We start from the raw sequence: 18,151 nt of genomic DNA on the forward strand, positions 1-18,151 counted from the left end.
CACTCTATGTATATGTCTCCACAAAAAAATTGTTTAGACACTGGAACGAATCACAGAAACCAGGATGTTTGGTGACTTTAATCTAGGCCCTATAAATTACCTGTAAAGCAGAGGATGGCAACCTACCAAACAATTTAATCTTAAAAAAAAACTAACAAAAAAATTTGTTATTTCTCTTTTTCAAAAATATACAAATGCTAACATCCTTTTCAAATAATAGTTTAATAAAGCAGACTAAATTTTTATATACAACACAATTCAGAGCCATCTCTACTGTAAGTTAGTTTTAAAAAGCACATCTTGCAAATTGAACTAATTAACTCTTATAAAACTAAAATTACTGTAACACAGAGCGAAAACGGATACAAAAATAGATTATTAAACTTGTCACAATCTATTTTTGTATCCATTTTCGCTCTGTGTTACAGTAATTTTAGTTTCATAATGAAGCCAGAGTGCACAGGCCTCTTTAATCATAATCAACTCTTGGTAAAATAAATGAAATGTCTCACTTTTGAAAAAAAATTTGTTGATATTAAATATGTTAATTTTAAAATAGTTAACTACTTACCTGATGATGGAACTGTTCATGTAGACTCTTATTCTGCTCTTGATCTCTTACCATTTCTAATATGTTTCTGAAAGAGAGAAAGAGAAAGATAAAGTTATCTACACCCTTGGCAATCACAAAAGTTGAACAAATAATTGCACAGGGCAATGTTGAACAAGTACAGGGCATGAGATGTGCAAACGTACCCCCAATTCAAAAATTTCAAAATGTTCCAAGAATTTACAGTTCTTGGAACATTTGGACCTAACATTTGGTTCTTGGACCTAATGGCATTTTTTCCTGGATTTTGAGGAAAAGCACTTTTGATGGCCCATCCTAGCAGGCAGAAGGAATCAATTTTGTAGAGATGGAATAGTTGGATGGTTGAAATAGACATTGCAAGGGTCTTTGCCAATGTCACTCAGGAGGCCATAAAGGTTTGGAGAAAATGCTAGGATGGAGGAGGGGGAGCAAGGGTAATACTGATATCTGTTTATCTAGTGATATAATGAGGCTGCAAAAATCGAAGACTCTTCTGCTATTAGAAAGATGTGTCAGGGTAATTAAACAACGACAGAATTGCTTAGCCTGAACAGTCTCACAATGTCATTAATGTTGTAAATAAAAAAAAAAATGAGTTTTAATACCTAGTTAGATCAACCCCATGGGCTCACATCTGGTGGGTATGGGCTTGGCACATCCTGAGCTGGATATCATCACCATTTTTCTCTTTCTCGGTGATTCCTTTTCCTTTCTACTTCTGACTCTTGCTTGCTTGCTCTCTCTCTCTCTCTCTCTCAGGGTAATTCAGAAATTTTTTTTGGCTGGTGCAGCATAAGCCTCAGGCTTCTTTGCACCATATGGCTAATAATAATAATAAGTGATTGGTACAATGTAGGAATGGGGAAAATGAGTTTCACTATGGCACATATAAGCTACTTATAAGGGGCAGATGAGATAAGAGGGGTGAAAATGTCATGCTTCTTATTAAAACAAGCTTGAAAATAAACAAAAGAATTCCCAGTGTGGTATGCAGAACTGGCTAAAATGGTTGCAGAGGCCCGAGCCAAATTTTCTTTGTCACCCGTGCTCCCATCCCATTCATATAAGCTGAAAAAAGTTTTTCAGTTCAAAAATAAAACATAATTTATTAAGTGGCATTATTATATACTCATTACATTTTCTGCTTCAAAGATTAACTCTTTGGGCCTTAACGGTGTGTTCAATTGATAAGATTGCCAATCCATCCAGTTGACCTTATGTCATAGTGGAAACTGAGGCAGGTTTTGATTAATGTCACCTTTGAATAGGCTCCCTTCAGTGCTGGCCACTGATGTTGACAACGCTACAAGAATTCTCAGTTCTATGAAAATATTTGCTAGGGATGCTGTATTATTGTCAAAGCAAACAAACTGCAAGATTTTCAATGATGTTTGTTTGTTGTTGTTGTTTGTTTTTTGGTTTTTAGGAGCATTAGCAACTAAGGCCATATTGCTCCGGGATATGCGGTGGTCATTCCCTGACCTTTCCGCATCCTCCGTATTTGGTGGTGATGGGCTCGAACCCCAGTCTAATCAAGAAGCGTGTGCTACACACTGCTGCTCCTTCCCACCTGGCTACAGAGGCGCCTCAATTTTTGATGAGAATTGCCTTCAAAATGGTTTTGCAAATATTTTAATTTTTTATATAAATTTATGATGGAGATGAATTTCTGACTGCCATCTGTATACAGAATTTATAAATCCATATGAGAATTGATTGTTATCCTTTGTGATCAAATGAAACCTCTCTTTCAATGAATGGATTGTACTATCAAAAAATTTCAAAAAAGTGGATCCCAAAATTTTCTTTCTCTATTATTCCAACTTTTTTTCTTGTGTTCACTTTTGATAAGATTTTTGTTAACTCAAATTCAGGTTCAATTTCTAATTTATCATCTACAATTTTGAAGGTATTCAATTGATTCTAAAAGCAGAGGAATGGGGAAAATGAGGGCTTTGCTTGTGATGTTTATTTGGATCAAAATGTTGTACTAAACAATTAGGCAGCAGATAAATTTGCTGGTCTTGGTTTTTTCCCAATGGTCAAAAATTCAGATTCTAATTGCATGTATAATTTTTGTAAATTGTAAATTGCTCACTTGTTTCTTGTTGATTGAGAGTGATATATTTTTTCTTTTGCTCTTTCAATTTTTGGTTATTGTTATTGTTATTTGGTTTTTAGGAGCATTAGCAACTAAGGCCATATTGCTCCAGAAATATGCGGTCATTCCCTGACCTTTCCGCATCCTCCGCATTTGGTGGTAACGGGCTCGAACCCCAGTCTAATCAAGAAGCGTGTGCTACGCACTCCTTCCCACCTGGCTACGGAGGCGCCATCAATTTTTGGTGCCCCTTGCCCAAACATCAGTAGCATCTCGAATCAAAGCTCTGGTGGTGTGAGGGAGATGGTTGTTGTTGTTGTTGTTATTTAAAAGCTATTGGCACAAGAGCAGCTTAGGCTATAATGCGCCTAGCCTAGGTAGAAGAGTTTCATAGAGGGAGATGGAGACAAAAGAAAAACTAAGTTGAGGATATGCTACAAATCAAAAGATTGTGAACAGTATAATAAGTTTCTATATGCAGATGGAAAAGGCAAGCAAGAATGCCTTCCAATAGGTGATTTCAATTTGCTCCTTATTGACTGGAAAAAGTAGGAGGGAAAATCACCAAACTAGTAAAACTACTAGGGGCAGCCCTATGATATCATCTGATGAACCATATATTATAGGATTAACAGAACAGGAACCCTAGGCAAGGAGTGATTACATAACTTCGGTTTGGACGAGAGAGAGAGAGGGGGGGGGGTTACAGTCGTTAAAGGAAGGCATAGGTTTTAATTTCAAGAAATGAGACTCAACTGTTTAAGGTACTGCATGGCCTCTATAAAATGGGCAGTAGTGGAGGGGGAGAGAGGGAGAATACAGGGAAATTATGGAATACCTTTAAAGCAGTATTCACAGAAGCCATGACTGCATATATACCATTAAGAAATATATGCTTGAGCAGGATGCTGAGATGGATGAATAATGAGCAGAAAAGGATGGGAGAATAAGAGTGATGTAAAGTGGAAGCCTACAATAGCCACAAGTCAAGGTGTGTAATGCAGCACATAAGGGATTAGCCTGGTAAAAGATGATTATAAGAAATCACTAGCTAAGAGAGCAAAGGGTAGATATAAGGAATTTCTCACGTATGTGAATATAAAGAAAAAACAAATCAGACTGGAACCTTACGCAATGGATGTGAGAAAGGGTCTTAGATAACTTAATTGATGTTGCTGGTGAATTAATATGTACTACATCTTGATCTTTATACACAAAAGACCCTTTGTGGTGATAAAAAAAAACTGAGTGATTATATCTGATCAGAATGTAATTCTTGATATTGAAAGTGCAGGTAATAGTTTGTTAGAAACACCCTGGAAACCAAGAGGCAAGTAATATTCATGGAGTTAACCAGTAACTTTGATGAAGATGGCAAGAAAGTGCATTGAAGCATTAAGATTTTGATTAATTACTCATCACTGAAGCTAGGAGAGATTCCTTGGGGTTGGAGAAGTGTCAAAGCATCACCCATGCATAAAGATGGTTCTAAGAGCAAAGTTTGTTATTTGTTAGTTATTTTGGTTTTTAGGAGCATTAGCAACTAAGGCCATATTGCTCTGGGATATGCGGTGGTCATTCCCTGACCTTTTCGCATCCTCTGTATTTGGTGGTGACGGGCTCGAACCCCGGTCTAATCAAGAAGCGTGTGCTACGCACTGCTGCTCCTTCCCACCTGGCTACGGAGGCGCCTAAGAGCAAAGTGGATAATGATAGATCAGTCATTTTGACTTCAGTGAAAATGAACATCATTAAATCAATGACTGAGAATTCAATAAAGACATATATAGATAGAAACATTGATTGATTCAATATGACATTTTTTGGCATATTGGCAATACAGGCCACATGCGGCAAGTCCAATTTTGCAGGGAAAGTCTTATTTAACTAATGTAATTTCTGAAAGAGTCACTGATGATCATGTTAAATGTAAAATATAATTTTGACTTGACCTTGTTGGTCCTTCATGTGGGGGAAGGGAGACATCGACATGGAGTCAATGGGTTGCAAAATATGGGACATTACACCTGACTGGTGTAAAGTTTGTTTCTAAATTCTGGCAAAAGGTTATGGGTGTTTTTGAATTCTGCTTGAAGTGTACCAATATTTCATCTTTTCTTAATGGACTGCAATAATCGCTGTACAGATTTTTTTTAGTTTTTAATTAAAAAAATTTAATATCTAAAAAAGCTGTATTTTTTACAACTTTTGTTTTAAAAAAAAAACAAAAAAACCCTGTTATAGATAAAATATAAAGATGAAGCTGCTAGCCTCTACCATTTTCCAGTTAAAAAAAACATTACATGTATGAAATTTAAATTATGAGCATGCACATATTTGTCTTATTACATGTATACAATTATAAAGAATTTTATAAATATGAATATATTGGATGCTATTATTCACTTGTTGCTAGATGCTATTATTCATCAAATAAGAAGTTTATGAAGAATAGCAGAGGCAGATGGAATAAAAAAGCAAGTGCAAATGCCTCCTTATGGGTGATTTCAACTTGCCTTAATTGACTTAAGCAAGTGGAGGGTGAACTCACCACATCGGAAAAAATTATAGGAGTTCAGCGTTGGCATTCGAGGTGAGCGGACGCGCTTAGTCAGGGCTCCTCAGTTAAGTGGTTTACTTTTGGATAGTGCTTTTAAATATTTGATTTATTTAGATATTGTTGGATTATTTTGTTATAGGTTTTCCTGTAACAGTTTGATTTTAATAATATTATAGATATAATTTTTTAAAGTTAACTTTCATTGACTCATTACTTTAAATTTCATTAAATTTTAACTTTCATTAAATTTCATTTCATTAAATTTCATTAAACTTTAACTTTCATTAAATCATTACTCACCCGTAAATCACCGATGGTGATTTACGGGTGAGTAATGATTTAATCTGTTGTGGAACCTGTGGAATGTTTTCCAAGGTCGACCTGGTGACTAATCCTACCTCACCTGGGGATTCTTTTCTTTGTGATCGATGTAAGGAGTGCATCGATCTTAAATTACAATTTGGTGCACTGATGGAACAATTTGAGTCCCTGAAAAAACGGGTGCTTGCCCTCGAGAATAATGAATCTGGGAGCTCGTCAGGGACTCAAAACTCCAGCAATCTACCAAGTGATGCACACCCGATTCGAGCCTCAAAACAGAAAAACCAAGTGCAAACTACTCTGGTTACAAAGGACATTGTTTTATTAAGAGACTCCATTGTCAGGGAAACGGGGAATATTTTTTGTAATAAGGATAGGTGGAGCAGAATCAGGGTATGTCTGCCGGGAGCAACTATTGATGATGTCACCAACAGATTGTCAGATTTTAAAGGGGGTAAAGAAAATATTATTATTCATGTGGGGACTAATGATATTAAACGTACACGATCTGACGATTTGTTGGAAAAATACAGGACCATGCTGAGGAAATGTCGCGAGCTAGGCCATAATGTCTATGTGTCTGCAATTCTGTCCAGACACGATAGGAGGGATTATATGTTAAGAGCCTTGTGGATTAACTCAAGACTTGAAGGAATCTGCAAGGCTTTAGGGGGTAAATTTCTGTCAGCATGGCCCACACTTGTAGGTAGAAGGAATTTGTTTTGTAGAGACGGGATACACTTAAACAAAGGTGGTGCAAAAGTTTTTGCCAATATTATTGAGGATACCTTAAAGGTTCAGGGAAACTGCTAGTTAGGGGGGATGTGGGTAATACTGACACGCGTTTATCTGATAATATTGGTCAAAGTAACTCTTGCACATACCTTAAGAGTTCTTATCTGTTACCCCAACTGGAAGTATTATCTAGATGTTCTGGAGGCAGAAACGTTTCACGTGAGCGGGTAGCTAATATCAGGGAAGAGAGCCTAAAAAACTTCAAGGGTTGTGTTAGGGTTGTTAAATATACAAGAACAGTAAATCTTAATTGTTTATACAGTAACGTTAGAAGTGTCGTCAATAAAATGAGCGAATTTGAACTGCTGGTTAAAACGAGTAACGCGAACATAATAGGGCTTACAGAGACGTGGTGCCACCCGGAAATTGGGGATGATGAGTTTAAGTACGGCTTGTATAATATATTTAGGAAGGATAGGGTAGATAGAAGGGGTGGTGGGGTAATGCTTCTTATCAGAAGCAGCCTGAGTGCGACGATAGCTTTCCCGGATTCAGACATTTCACATGCTAGTATAGAGTCTGTATGGTGTGAGATAGTTGGAAACAAAAGTATAATGCGAGTAGGAGTAATCTACAGACCAGGTGATTGTGAAGATTATGACAAAAGCCTCTACATGCAAATGGAATGGGCAAGTAAATGTCAATGCCTTATTATGGGTGATTTCAATTTGCCTCTAATTGATTGGAGTAAATGGGAAGGAAACTCGACATGGGGAACAAAATTTTTAAATCAACTAGATGACAGTTATTTGTATCAACATGTCAGGGAAAGTACTAGAGAAAAGAATATCCTAAACCTCATCATCACACATGAATCAGATGACATAACAGGGCTGACAGTAGAGGAACCAGTAGCAGGAAGTGATCACGGAGTTCTATGGTGGATGATGACGAGAGAAGTAGCAGAAGTAAAAGGCAAAGGAATGGGTTTTAATTTCAGAAAAGGAATTTACGATGCCTTAAGGTACTACATGGCCTGTATTAACTGGGCAGATATCGTGCAGAAATTGAATACATTTGAACTGTGGTACGCTTTTAAAACATTAATGACAGATGCCTTGAATGCGTATATACCATTAAAAAATATACTCCACGAGGAGGGTTCCAAGTTGGATGAATAGTGAAGTTGCCACATTACTTGAGCAGAAAAAGGTGGCATGGAAAGGTTACATTTTGATTTGATTTGATTTGGTAGTTGTTGGCGCATCGGCTTCTGTGGCCATATTGCACCTCCCAAGGTTTTTGCAGTACTTTGATCCAAGCCCGAGGCGGGAATCGAACCCGCGACCTTTGGGTTGCCGGGCAGGTACTTTACCCACTCGGCTAGCCCGGTCGGCGGAAAGGTTACAGAGCAATAAAAAGTACTGAAGCCTATAACAGCTACAAGGTGATGTGTAATAGAGCCACAGAAAAGGTTCGACAGGCAAAGGCAGTTTATGAGAAATCACTATCAAACAGAGCAAAGAGGGGGGATAAAGAATTCTTCACATATATAAATGCCAAGAAGAGCAGGACAAACCAGATCGGACCTTTACGTAAGGGAAAGGGGATAGTATTAAATACACCAGCTGCCTTTGCAGATGAACTCAACAGTTATTTTGCATCGATATTTACAAATGAAAAACCTTTTGTGGCAATGGGAAATTGTGGGAGCGAAGTTAAAAAATATGTAATTAATGATATTGAAATTTCGCAAGATTATTTAATGAAAAAACTTTCGAGCCTACAGACCAGTAAGGCTCCTGGAGTTGATGGAATATACCCTATAATCTTAAGGGAGGCGGCAAGCGAATGCATTGAACCATTGAGGCTAATTATGCGAGCATCACTAGACTCTGGGGAGATTCCCTTGGATTGGAAAAGTGCAAATGTATCTCCCATACATAAGGTTGGCTCTAAAAGTGAAGTTGGAAATTATCGACCTGTCAGTCTGACTTCAGTAGTAGGGAAAATCATGGAGGCAATGATCAAGGGTGGAATTCAGGATCATTTGGATCGAATTGAAATTCTCAAGGATACTCAGCATGGTTTTGTAAAGGGAAAATCATGTTTAACAAATCTGGTTCGCTATTTCGAAAGGGTCACTCACGAGCTGGATTTAGGGAATAATTTTGACATTGTTTATTTAGATTTCAGCAAAGCTTTTGACTCAGTCCCACATGAGTGGTTGCTTTATAAGCTGGAACAGGTTGGAATCACTGGGAAAATCCTTAGATGGATAGAAGGATGGCTTGGCTTCAGGGCAGGAGGCAGAGGGTTGTGATAAATGGCTATTCCTCAGATTGGGTTGAGGTAAGAAGTGGGGTTCCCCAAGGATTAGTATTAGGACCACTGTTGTTTTTAATTTTCATAAACGACATTGATGAAGGGATAGAGGGCGTGATGTCTAAATTTGCAGATGATGTTAAAATTGGTAGAGTAGTTAATGATCACTGTCAAGCTGAGCTTCTTCAGAGAGACCTAGATAGACTAGGGACTTGGGTGTTATGATACGGTCAGACATGAAATTCTCTGAGCATTGTAAACAGGTTGCAAGGAAGGCCCATGGTGTCCTATCGATGATCTATCGAACTTTTGCAAGTAGAGAATGGGACGTGATAATCCCATTATATAAGGCTTATGTTAGACCACACTTGGAATACTGTGTTCAAGTATGGAGACCGCACCTAAAGAAAGACATCGAGCTTCTTGAAAGGGTGCAAAGACGGGTAACTCGCCTGGTGAGATCGGCAAAAGGGCGTCCTTATGAAGAAAGACTTCGAATATGTGGGTTGCAGAGTTTGGAAACTAGACACCTTAGAGGAGATTTGATTGAGGTGTTTAAGGCTCTGAGAGGCATCAGTAAAATGAATGAGGACGAAATTTTCAAGATTATAAATGATGCTAGAACTAGGGGACATAAATTCAAGTTATGGGGAGAAATGTTTAGATTGGACTGCAGGAAGTTTTATTTTAGCCAGCGAGTTATAAATTACTGGAATACGTTGCCTTCATGGGCGGTAGAGGCCGACAGTTTGGGGAAATTCAAAGGTCATCTGGATAGTACTTTCGGGTAAGGGAAGCGCATAGGATGATAGGTTTAATTTCCTTTTTTTTTTTTTTTTTTATTAGTTTGTTTATTTATTTTTTTGTTTTTTATCATTGTTTTGTTCGGATTTTTTTTTTTTTTTTTTTTTTTTGGCTGGTGCAGCATAAGCCATAGGCTTTCTTGCACCATGCGGCCATTACTAATACTAATACTAATAATTTGAATCAGCATGTTAAGGCAGGTACTAGAATCAAGAATGTTCAAGACCTGAGCATCATCCACAATCCAGATAGTGCCAAAGGAAAACAGCAGGAGGAACTCTTACTAGCGAGTGATCATGCATTTCTAATTTCGATGACAAAGAAAGAGGTTGCTGTTGCTAAATGTGAAGGCATGGGTTTTAATTTCCGGAAAGGAGCTATGACAGTTTAAGACTGCTATGTAGCTCTGTTAATTCTTCCCTGTGCTGTAAGCAAAGGGAAGGAAGATACAGGGGAACTATGGAATGGGAATTATGGAAGGAATGAGTATCAGGGAAGGAAAATACAGGAGAACTATGGAATGGGAATTATGGAAGGAATGAGTATCAGGGAAGGAAAATACAGGGGAATTATGGAAGGAATGGGAATCAGGGAAGGAAAATACAGGGGAATTATGGAAGGAATGGGAATCAGAGAAGGAAAATACAGGGGAACTATGGAATGGGAATTATGGAAGGAATGGGTATCAGGGAAGGAAAATACAGGGGAACTATGGAATGGGAATTATGGAAGGAATGGGTATCAGGGAAGGAAAATACAGGGGAATTATGGAAGGAATGGGAATCAGAGAAGGAAAATACAGGGGAACTATGGAATGGGAATTATGGAAGGAAAATACAGGGGAATTATGGAAGGAATGGGAATCAGAGAAGGAAAATACAGGGGAACTATGGAATGGGAATTATGGAAGGAAAATACAGGGGAACTATGGAAGGAAAATACAGGGGAACTATGGAATGGGAATTATGGAAGGAAAATACAGGGGAACTATGAAATACCTTTAAAGATTGAGTCAGAAGTCATAAATGCATATATACCATTAAGTAAATATAATATCAAGGTGGATGAATAATGAGTTAGCCAGTTTAATAGAGCAAAAAAGATGGAATGTGAGGCTAACAAAGTGACCAATCAAGGTTAAGTGAACAGCTTATTCTTTTCTATACTGAATAGTATAGAAAAGTATATGAACACAAAAAAGAAAGAACAAATCAGATTGGACTATATGTAATGGAATTAGGGAAGCCATATATATCCAACCGATACTGCTGATGAATTGAACAAGTACTTTGCATAGATCTTTACCTCATTGTGTGAGCGGAGCTGAGCAGTATGTAATTAGTGGTACTGAAATTACAGAAGATTGTTTATTAGAAAAAACATCAGCCTATAGGCAAGTAAGGCCCTGGGGTTGATAGCAAATACTAAAACATTAAGATTAATTTGAGGGCATCATCGGACTAACTTTGAATTAGAGAAGTGTTAAGAAATTGCCAATTCATAATGGCAAAGTGATTAATAACTACAGCCCAGTCAGTGTGATTTCAGTGTAAGGGATAATTGAAGCAATGATTAAAAATGCAATATAGGGGCATCTAGATATTAGAGGTATTCTGAGCATATGCAACCAAGTTTCATAAAGGGAAAATCTAGTTTAATTAATTTGGTTAGCTATTTTGAAAGAGTCATTCGTGAGATGGATGTAGTAAATAATTTTGAATGTTTATTTGGACTTTACTAGTTCACTTTATTTTGTCCTGTACAAGAGTTTACTATGTAAACTGGAACATGTTGGTATCAGGTGTAAGATCCTTAGATGAGCAGCTGTAGGAGAGAAGGCAGAAAGTTGTGATTAATGGATAGCATTAAAGTGGGGTTCTAAGCTGAGCCCATTATTGCTTCGGATTATCTTAAATGATACTGATGAAGGGATACAGGATGGGATGTCAAAATTTGTAGTTGTTAGACTGAATTTAGAATATCAAGATTAGAACAGCAGTTAATGGCTGATACCAGCAGGGCTCCTTCAGAATGTCTTGGATACACTTCAGGAGTGGCACAAAAAGTGGTGACATCTGTTTTATTAGTGAAAAATGGAAGGTTTTTCAACTGGGAAATAAAAACCTTGATATATATTAATAGTATGATTCAAATTAAAGAAAGCAGAGTAAGAGATCTGGGTTGCAATCCATACAAATATGCAGTTCTCCACACAGTGCTAGGCAGAAATAAAGGCATATGGTATTCTATGAATGATTTATCAAATATAGTAAATCCAGTTGTTGGATAATCAAGATTGAAATATGAACAATTCTGTTCATATTTGAGTACTTGAAAGACTGGTTGGTTGTTTAAGGGTTTTATGGTGCATTAGCATCTAAGGCTATAATGCAGCAAGTCAGTACTTGAAAGACACGAGATTTAGGAAGGTAGATGAGTCACTCTGACTGCGTGCTGATTGACTGCACAGAGAGAGAGAGAGGGAATATACATTGTATTGCCTTGTGTGTTGTTCGGTATCGTTGTTGACTCTGAGTCGGATGGATGTTATTGCTTATATCACTTCATTTGGGTACCTCTTTATATGTATATATGTATGTATAAGTTAACATATTTTATATAATTATGGGTTCTAAGAAATGAAGAGTAGAATAAAAAGAAAATACATTATTTTAACTGTCATTAGCAAGCTCAAAGTGATAGAACAACTTGAAAATTATGTTCCTGGAAAAAAAATTGCTGAACAATTTGGACTGTGTTAGATATTAAAAAACAAAACTAATCTATAAAGGCATTTGCTTTAAAATTTGATGTGGAATGTGATAAAAGCAGTGTATCAAACAGATACATTAAAAAAGCCAAAAGAAGTGTTGCTGAAAGAAGCTGCATTTAAGTGGTATTCACAGCAACGATCAAGTGGCATTGGCATTGCACGTCAATGCCACCTGATAAATGTATAAAAAGACAATACATTTATCCATCTATTGATGGATAAATGTATTGTCTTTTTATAGTTTTTAAATAAAGGCTCTACAGTGATTTTTTTTTATTTATTTTCATCAGCACTACCTATATCATTAAATTTTCCATTTATTTGTGTTCTAAATTTTTGTCTTTTAAGGATATCCTATCTTTTGCTTCACTAATCTGGATGACCTCTCCCCCCAATTAATTCAGATTAGCGAGGGTTTACTGTTACAAGACATAGGGAGGTTATAATTTCACTGTATAAGTCAATAGTGGGACTGCACGTAGAACACTATGTTCACTATAGTGACCACACCTAAAAAATGAAATCAAGCTTCTTGAAAAGGTCCAAAGATGAGTTACGTGCTTAGTGAAATTGACAAAAGGTGCCAAGCTTGGTAACAAATATATTGAGATCTATAATGGTCTGAGAGGATATATATTACATTGAATGAAGGTGAAATTTTTTCATAGTTATTAATGATACTAGAACCAAGGACAATAAATTGAAATTAAAGGAGAATAAGTACAGAGTAGATTACAGGAAGTTTTCTTTTGGAACACAAGTTGTAAATTAATGGAATAGGTTACCTCAATGGGTAGTTCAGGCTGACGGCTTTACAAAATTCAAAGGGCAGCTGACTGCTAGATAAGTAGTTTTTATTTTTTATTTATTTTATAATTGTTATTTGGCTGGTACAGCTAAAGCTTCCTTCCTGTGGCTTCCTTACACTATATGGTTAATATTAATACCTAATTCCCAAATCACTGTCAATAGTATATCAGATTTAAGATATCAGTTGGATGTGAGGAATGAAACATGTAGGGAGGATTTTTTTTTTTTTTTTTTATGTTGGTGCAACAAAAGCCTAGGACTTCATTGCACCACATGGCTAAGCCAATACATGTGAACCTTCCAAATGTGGCAACCTTGGAACCTGATTCTTGCTGGATCTTGGAATTTTTATATATTTTAGGTGTAAAAATGATCGTATAGCGTTCACATAATACCATATCTCCAAGAAGTGTCAAAAGCTCTTTCAATGTCAAAGAGGACCATTGCAAAATGTTCTTTCCAGACGAAGGTGTCACGAATGCTTATTTCTGTCTTGATCAAAAGGTCAAGAGTGGATCTACCTTCCCGGAAACCACACCGCACTGGATTTAGGAGATCATTTTGAGCTAGAAACCAGGTTAGTCGGGCGTTGACCATTTTTCTCCATGACCTTGCTCATACAGCTAGTGAGTGCAATAGGTTGATAATGTTGTGGATTTGTAGGGTCTGTACCCGGTTTTGGAAAAGCTAGAATGTACGCATGATGCCATTTGTCGGGGAAAGTGTTTTCTTTGAATATTCTGTTATAGAGGAGTAACAGAGTCTTGAGGGCCGGTTCAGTAAGTTTTGCTATCATGATGTAGTGGATTCCATCTGGCCCTGCTGCACTGAGTTTAGTAGAGGATAGAGCATGATGCAACTCTGACATTGTGAAGTGGAGATTGTATGCAGAAATCGATGCTGATTCAAAATCAATACGGTTTTTTTCAGCTTTTGCTTTGTGTGCCTGAAAATATGGTGAGTATGATGTCGTAGCTGATATTTCCATGAAAGATCTACCCAGGGTGTTTGCAATCTCCCCTGGTTTTGTGATATCATAGCCACTGACAGTGAGCATAGGACAGTTGATGTGTGGGTGTTTTGCGTACATCCACTGTATTTTTGCCCATATTGTTTGAGTTTTTGTAGTTCTTGTGATTGTGGAAGCAAAGTGTCTCCATGCTTCCCTTTTGCTAGTCTTCCTGACTCGTTTTGCCTTTGCTCTTGTCTGTTTAAAGCAGAAGAGGTTTTCTGTTGTTAGAAACTTCCTGAAGATATTCCATGCTCTGTTCTTCTGTTTTTTAGCTGCACTACATTCATCATTCCACCACACTTTTGAACTGGCCGATAATTTTATGAATTGTTTTGAAACTGCTTTGTCCGCTGCCTGCAGTATTTGATTGGATATATATTCTACTTCCAGGTTTGTGGATGTTTGTTGGATCTGGTTTTCTTCTAGTGTTGCTAGCTGCTTGTACACATCCCATTCAGCTTTGGAAAAGTTCCATTTGAGGATTCGATAAGAAAGGTGGGGAATGCTTCTGTCAATGCGGCATATCACAGGATAATGATCACTGCCCAGCGGATTGCTGTGAATAGTCCATCCAAACAGAGGATATATGATTGCTGTGCATAGAGAGACATCACTAGTTGATGTAATCCTGCAGGAAGATGTGTATAGGTGTGAGCCCCCATTATTGAGAGTTAGATTATGTTGATCAAGTAGTTTTTTGATGGTTTGTTCACGCTTGTCCAGATTATGGTTTCCCCACAGCAGATGGTGACTGTTGTGGTCTCCTAAGATGCAAGAGGGTTTGGGAAGTTGTATCACTAATTCTTCTAAGTTGGCATAGCTTATATTTTGGTTAGGTGGCAAGTATAATTAGATTATAGTTAATCAAAGTTAATACTGACTCATGCACCGAATGAGTATTTTGCATCTACATTTAAACATGAGGAGTTATTCACGGGAGGAATGTCCGAATCTTATCAAACTCTAATAGGGAGCTAAGTGATTTTGTTACAACTGAAAGCAAAATGGAGGAGAAATTTTTGAAGTTAAATGTAAGGCACCTGGGGTGGATGGGATCTATCCAATTATATTAAAAGAGGCAGCAAAGGAAGTAATCAAACTCTTAGCCACCATAATTACGAGAGCTTCCTTAGACTCAGGGGAGGTCCCCATGGACTGGAGGTGTGCAAATGTATCCCCAATTCACAAAGAGGGTTCAAAAGGTGACACAAGTAACTATAGACCTGTTATTTTAACTTGTGTTCTGGGGAAAATAATGGAGTCACTGGTTAAAGAGGCATTGCAGGATCATCTAGACAAGACTGCAGTAGTAGTTAAGACACAGCACGGGTTTGTTAAAGGGAGGTCTTGTCTGACCAATTTGATTGGATACTATAATGTGGTCAAAAAGGAACTGGATGCAAAAAACAATTTTGATATCATATATTTTGATTTCAGGAAAGCTTTTGATACTGTTGCACACAGAAAACTGCTGTACAAATTGGAGCGGTATGGCATTAAGTGCAAGTTTCTACAATGGATAAAGGGATGGTTGAGTGGGAGACGACAGAGAGTGGTAATCAATGGACACAGCTCTTTGTGGACTAATATTATTAGTGGAGGTCCCCTGGGTCGATGTTGGGCCCATTGTTTTGTGTATCCATCAATGATATCGATGAAGGTATATCATGCTTAATGTCCAAGTTTTCAGATGATACAAAGGTTTTGGCAGCGTTGTTAATGACAGTAAAGACAGTATGCTACTCTAACTGGATCGAGATAAGTTGGGCAAATGGACTGAGAAGTGGCAACTGAAGTTTAACCTTGACAAATGCAAAGTACTGCATATGGGTAGCAGTAACCCAAGAGAAACATACCAACATATTGTTTGAGTTTTTGTAGGACTGACAGAGCAGGTCATGGAATCTTGTCTATGATATATTGCAATTTTGGTAGCAGGGACAAGGAGGTGATTATCCCATTGTACAAGGCAATGGTCAGGCCACACCTTGAATACTAGGTACAGGTCTGGAGGCCTCAATTTAGAAAGGATATAGAGTTGGTAGAACGAGTACAAAGAAGGGCAACAAGATTGGTGAGGGGAACAAAGGGGTGCTCTAATCAAAATAGGCTTAAGTTTGCAAAGTGTAGCACCCGGAGAGTAAGCACATGCGTGGTGATCTGATTGAGGTGTGCAGGGCCTTGAACAGGTTGAGGAAGCTCAATGCTGATGGGATCTTGCTCAGATTAAGAACCTGAGGGGGGGGGCATATATTCAAACTGAGGAAAAACAGTTGTAGAATAGATGGGCGGAAATTTGCCTTCAGCCAGCAGGTAGGTGATTGCTGGAACAGACTTCCATCACTTGTGGAAATTGATAGCTTAAATAAATTTAAGGCTGAGCTGGACAAGCATTTGGAGTGAATAGATGAGTGATACGGGAGGTGTTTTTTTTTTTTTTTCGGCTGATGCTGCATAAGTTTTCTTTCTTGTATCGTATGCCTCTGTCTTATCTTATTCTATCTCAAGTGAAGAAGTAGGGTTGGCCCAAAGAGTTATTTCAGGTACTTCAGCTCATACAACATGCAAATTGAACTGTGAAAACATGCACACATTTACACAGAGAAAATATACTATCATAATATGACTAAAGAATTTGATGACCCATAAAACCAACAATAGCAACTAAGAACTAAATTTCTATTGATACCCCCATTTCCCTAAATACATCCAGAAAATGGGTGGTGCCAGAAATTGGAACTGCTGGATTTGGTCGACCGTACCAAATGTTTATATGACAATGTATGGGTTGCTGAGTCACATCTCTCCCAACCTGTGTTCAAAATCAAAATATTAGCAACCAGAATGCTAACATTCGGCAACAAAAACAAGATTAAAAATATTTTTTGTCAAAAGTGTATCTGATATATGCAAATATTATACATATTCTGACATTTGGATACAATGATTATTTTTTTAAATGGAATACTGGAGCTAGTATCTGGATTCTAATCAAGTATTCTGCTTAAATGCAGGTACACTGTAACATGTGCAGACTGCAAAGGGTGTTCACAGGCCAATTTGCTAAATGTCCAGTTTCAAAAATCCAGAATATCTTAAGGGAGTGAGAGCCTAATTCCTCCAGTCTATGATAGGAATCCAGCCTTCTTAAATAAGTGGCAAGTAGCAAAACTACTATGTTATCAACGAAGATCCACAATTACTTACAAAGAAACTTGAACTAGCAATCGGCATATATTTTGGAAAACCTTTTGGAGAGGTTGACAACTCAAATGCTCTGTGCTTAACAAAAAAAAAAACAACAAAAAAACAACAAAAAAAAAAAATCTAAGTTTTTAAACAGTTTTATTAAACACTGTAGAAAGAGTAAAATTACAAATTCATTTAATGCACACTATATACTGTATAATTTACATATACTACTGTACTGTATTGTTTATTAAAAGTGAGAAACTATGCAGGCATGATTGCCAGGATCAGTCAGGATGAATGGGGGCTCAAAAGAAGGACCCTGGCAATTGTATACTGAGCAGTGTTGTTGCCTGTCATCACCTATGAACACGGTGCATGGTTTACCTGCACGGCCATAGTCAGAAACAGGAACAAAGTAGAGATAATTTGGAGAACAATACTTCTCACTATCATTAGTGTGTTGCACTGTGAGCACACCGGGAATGCAGGTGCTGGCTGGTGCTCTCCCACTTGACTTGGAAATAGCCAAAAGAGGCTTGTACTACAGACTCAAGAAGGGCATATCCACAGAATTCTGGGGATAGCCCTTGACAAAGCCAACACCATCAAGGCTGAAGGAAAGAGAATAGCCACAAAGCTCCAAGAGTTATGGCAAACAAATAGGGTGCAGGAAACTAGACGTCTAGTTACCAAAAGATACCCCCACTCCCTCGGCTTGAAAGATCTGCAGCCGGGACTGCACTTTAAGTGAAAAGTATTAGTAAGTTTAAGTGCCCAGGGAGAGCAGTGCAATAAGAAAGGACTGTAAATGAGACAAATACAGGTAGAATAAATGAGAGTATGTCATTTATTATGCCACATATTAATTTAAGTATTTAAGAATTTACTAATCCTTAGTTTTTAGCCACTTAATTTTAATTATTAGA

The 18,151-nt window shown here is 37.6% G+C and overlaps 1 protein-coding gene across 1 annotated transcript in view; it reads right to left on the minus strand.

Moving 5' to 3' along the window:
* LOC150074894 (vacuolar protein sorting-associated protein 11 homolog) overlaps nucleotides 1-18,151 on the minus strand; it is a 612,407-nt gene that overhangs the window by 34,665 nt on the left and 559,591 nt on the right. Inside the window, exon 29 of the mRNA XM_090389417.1 lies at nucleotides 572-638. Within this exon, the coding sequence (XP_090245543.1) occupies nucleotides 572-638 (67 nt within the window). The remainder of the gene's footprint in view (nucleotides 1-571; nucleotides 639-18,151) is intronic.

The sequence above is a fragment of the Mastigoproctus giganteus genome, unplaced genomic scaffold (genome assembly GCF_048544385.1).
Source record: "Mastigoproctus giganteus isolate SK-2022 unplaced genomic scaffold, ASM4854438v1 scaffold_16, whole genome shotgun sequence".
In the NCBI taxonomy this organism is placed as follows: domain Eukaryota; kingdom Metazoa; phylum Arthropoda; class Arachnida; order Uropygi; family Thelyphonidae; genus Mastigoproctus; species Mastigoproctus giganteus.